At 44.6% G+C, this 3674-nt stretch overlaps 1 protein-coding gene across 1 annotated transcript in view; it reads left to right on the top strand.

Annotated features, from left to right (window-relative positions):
* Positions 1-2135, top strand: part of Polr2m (RNA polymerase II subunit M) — a 24586-nt gene extending 22451 nt beyond the window's left edge. The window contains exon 4 of the mRNA XM_029543033.1: positions 1322-2135. Within this exon, the coding sequence (XP_029398893.1) occupies positions 1322-1342 (21 nt within the window). The 3' untranslated portion in view covers positions 1343-2135. The remainder of the gene's footprint in view (positions 1-1321) is intronic.
* The last annotated feature ends 1539 nt before the right edge of the window (positions 2136-3674 follow it).

The raw sequence follows: 3674 nt of genomic DNA, 5'->3' as shown, positions 1-3674 counted from the left end.
TTAACCATGACTTTGCTTCCTTTCCTTTTCTTTCTTCCTTTCTCTCTCTCTCTCTCTCTCTCTCTCTCTCTCTCTCTCTCTCTCTCTCTCTCTCTCTCTTTCTTGTTGTTCTCCTTGGACACACCAGAGGAGGGCATCAGATCCTATTACAGATAGTTGTGGGCTACCATGTGGTTGCTGAAAATAGAACTCAGGACCTCTGGAAGAACAGCCAGTGCTCTTAACCACTGAGCCATCTCTCCAGCCCAAGTGCTGGTTTTTAAAGTGTGTTCTTTGACTGTCGAAATGGCTTAGCAGGTAAAGGCCTAGCAGAGTAAGTCTGGAAACTGGAGTTAGATCCCTGGAACCTGCATAAGGTGGGAGGAAAGATCTGATCTCTGCACCCTGCTGAGGTACACGGACCCTCCCCTGCCCCCACCCACCATCGTGCCCACACAGTAATAATAAAAGTTAAGGTAAATAAACAGTGGTTCACATGAGCTCAACCTGAAGTGGACATGAATCAGTTAGCCAGAGAGCAAAACACAGTTCTCCCAGGCAGAGTTCAAGGCTCTCAGGTAGGAATTGATTCAAGAGTGACGGCGGTAAAGGTGGGCGGTAGGTGGGGGCGGGGCAGAGTACGATTACTGTTAACGAGGGTTTGGCCAAGGCAGTTGATTTCTGGAGATTTGAATCATCTCTTGCTAAATGGAAGGGATGGACCTTAATCACATGTCTCCATATGGGTCCCTCAAAACAGAAGTGCAGAGACAGTTGGAGTTTGATGGGGAAATGCGTTCAGGGAAACAGCTCCCAGCTTCTCCCCGTGGTAATTCAAAATCACTTTAACCTATTAGAAGGTTTGAGAGCCTCGGGGTGAGGAGCCCACGTAACTCTATTTAATCCAGCATCTCAAAAAGACACGTGCCTACCGAGCCAATTTTACGTGATAGCTATTAATATAGAAACGTCGGGCTGTGTGTTCCGTGAGAAGCAGATACAATGTTTATTGAGCGACTATTCTGTGCTAAGATGTTACTTCTCAGGCTGTACTACATTGAGTTTATGACAACTTAATCCTGTCCTCTAGTTAACCTGCCTACAGGAGTGACCCCTTCTAGCATTAGTTAGGGCTGTTAGTGCTTTAAACACTTTCACTCTCTTAACCAGAGATGATGAAGTGGGGCTAAGCAGGGATTACCTCAGTCGCTCCAAGCTTCTCACCTCATCCCAGTTTAGCGGACTGGGCCAGCTGTCAGAGGCTCCGGGCTCTTTAGAGAGTTCGTGGACACCTCATTTGCTCCCTTTACTTATTTCTTCACGTTCTTTCTTTGGGTTGTAGGTGCCTCAACAATGTGGATGAAATTCCGTTAATTTTGGGAAGGGGAAACCGGGAGCACACCTTCTCCTCTGCTCAACCCCCGCGCAGACTCACTGTGTCTTTTGCAGTCTCATACCAAGGGAAGTATCACCCACAATACCTCTTTAAAACATGTGCCCAGCCGTCATACTGTGCCTATGGGAACTGAATTGGGACAGAGAGCCTGATTTCTTTTATTTTAAAATTGTCTTATTTCAGGCTTTCAAAAGAGATTTGGTGTGTGAGAATGAGGGAAACATTTGCACGTGGGTGAAGAATCCCATCACATGACACGTGGGGGGGGTGAGATTATGCATGCTCTTAGAAACCTAGGCATTCTGAAATCTTGGTTCTGAGCTCCTTTTCATTCTGAAGCTGACCCCACGTTGCTGATGGTGATGCCTGAGTGATAATCACTGATACATATTATCTTTATCTTTGTGGAGAAGCAGGGCATCCTTGGATGTCAAATCAGCGAACTCATTTTTACGCAAGGTCAGCAGATTTTTTTTTCTTTTTTTTTTTTTGGTGTGGATCTAGGCCAGGAATTTTAATGAAAGAAAACATCAAAGATGCAGGAGAAATGAGAATATTAGTCAGGGAAGATACACAGCGATGCTCTCTGATAACCCCTGGTATTGACATTAGAACTCGGTGGGAGCAACTTAAATAAACATCTGGACACTGAGTTTAGACATTTTCGGTGACAAACCCCAGACAAATCTTTCGACTTGCAATAATAAATATTTCAGAGGCTATATGAATCAACTGAAAAATCCTGTTTTCAATTACTCTAGTTTTATAAATAGAGCATAGTTAATTATTCAAGTATAGAATTTCTTTTGAAGATTAGGTGAATTCTATATTTCCTTTGTCCGTGGTATACTTGTTTTATTATTCATATCAAATTTATGTCTCTGTGTTCAAAAAATAATATAGTTAGCCTGCCAGATGCTGTTAAATCAGAACCTGGCTGAGCTTGATTTAAAAAAAAAATATATATATTATTTTCTGGAGTAGGATCTGAGCATTCTGTGAACTTGTTGGGCATGGACACTCCCAGCCAGGAACCCACAGATGTCCCTGAAAGGGGGACAAACCTACTTCTTAGCTATCTTACCAGGCTCTAATTGTCTGGGGTACCATCAGTCTCGGTTACTCAGAAAAACAGCAAGTGATGGCAGGCTGGCGGTGCTCCGTCCAAAAGAGGCAGACTTCACAGCAAACGTCACCGAAAGGAAGAGAGCTGTGTAGACGCGGCCAGGGTCGTTCAGCTGATCCTGTTAATTGTTGTTATTCCTTTCCAAATTTGGGCTGAGGAGAGGGCTCCTTCAGTGCTTGCCTTACAACCAGGAGGACCTGAGCACGGATCCTCAGAACCTATGGTTACAAAACCAAACCAAAGTGGCTGGCCATGTAGTTCATTCCTTTAATCAGAGAGAGGCAGATCCCGGGGCTTGCTGGCCAACCAGCTTAGTGCAGTCAGTGAGCTCCAGCCCCAGTCTGAAAAAAAAAAATAGTGATGGAGTTCATGAGGAGAAGGACACCCGTGTTTGTCCTCTGGTCTCCATATGAGTGTGTACACATGTGCACATTGCACCACCACCCCCAGAAACATACACACGCGTGCACCATAAAATAAGTTTAAAACGTGAATGCCGGATTTCCGCTTACAATGGAAAACAATAGGAAAATGTGATGAATGGTGTATAGTACTCCCAGAGAGCTCAAGGATTCATTGATTAAACATTAGCAATATTTATGACCCACTCTGGCCTGGAGATTATGATGTAAACGGAACATCTTGTTCCTAAGGCAGACTATTGGGACCTTGTTACCTGGAGCTTGATGAAGTTACTTGGTAAAACAGTTACGTGTGTTCTGGCTCCTCTCTCCAGCCCCTGAGCGAACTGCACACTCCTGGGCAGGTGTACCTTACGCAGGATCTAACCCAGATGTGTGTGGATGGTGCTCTGAACATAGGAGACCTAGTTCTTCCTCTGGGAACTCTGGGATGATGAAAAGCCAGAGGTAGACGAGCTGCAAATGGCTCCCTTTCACATATTAAATCCAGGATGTGCCATGGGTTGAGCAGTCATTCATTGGTATGTATGTGCTCTATGCTTACCTGTGCTCATGTTTGTGTGCATATGTGCATGTGTGTGTGCATGTATGTGTGCATGTGTGTGTATGTGTGTGTGCATGTGTGTGTATATGTGCATGTGTGTGTGTGTGTGTGCATTTGTGGATATACATGTGTTCAGGTCAAAGGTTAATCTTATGTGTTCTTTCTCAGGATGGCCATCCACCTTGCTTATCGAGATAGTCCCTCAAT

Source organism: Mus pahari, chromosome 10 (assembly GCF_900095145.1).
Source record: "Mus pahari chromosome 10, PAHARI_EIJ_v1.1, whole genome shotgun sequence".
Taxonomy (NCBI): domain Eukaryota; kingdom Metazoa; phylum Chordata; class Mammalia; order Rodentia; family Muridae; genus Mus; species Mus pahari.
This window is presented reverse-complemented; position numbering and strand designations above follow the sequence as displayed.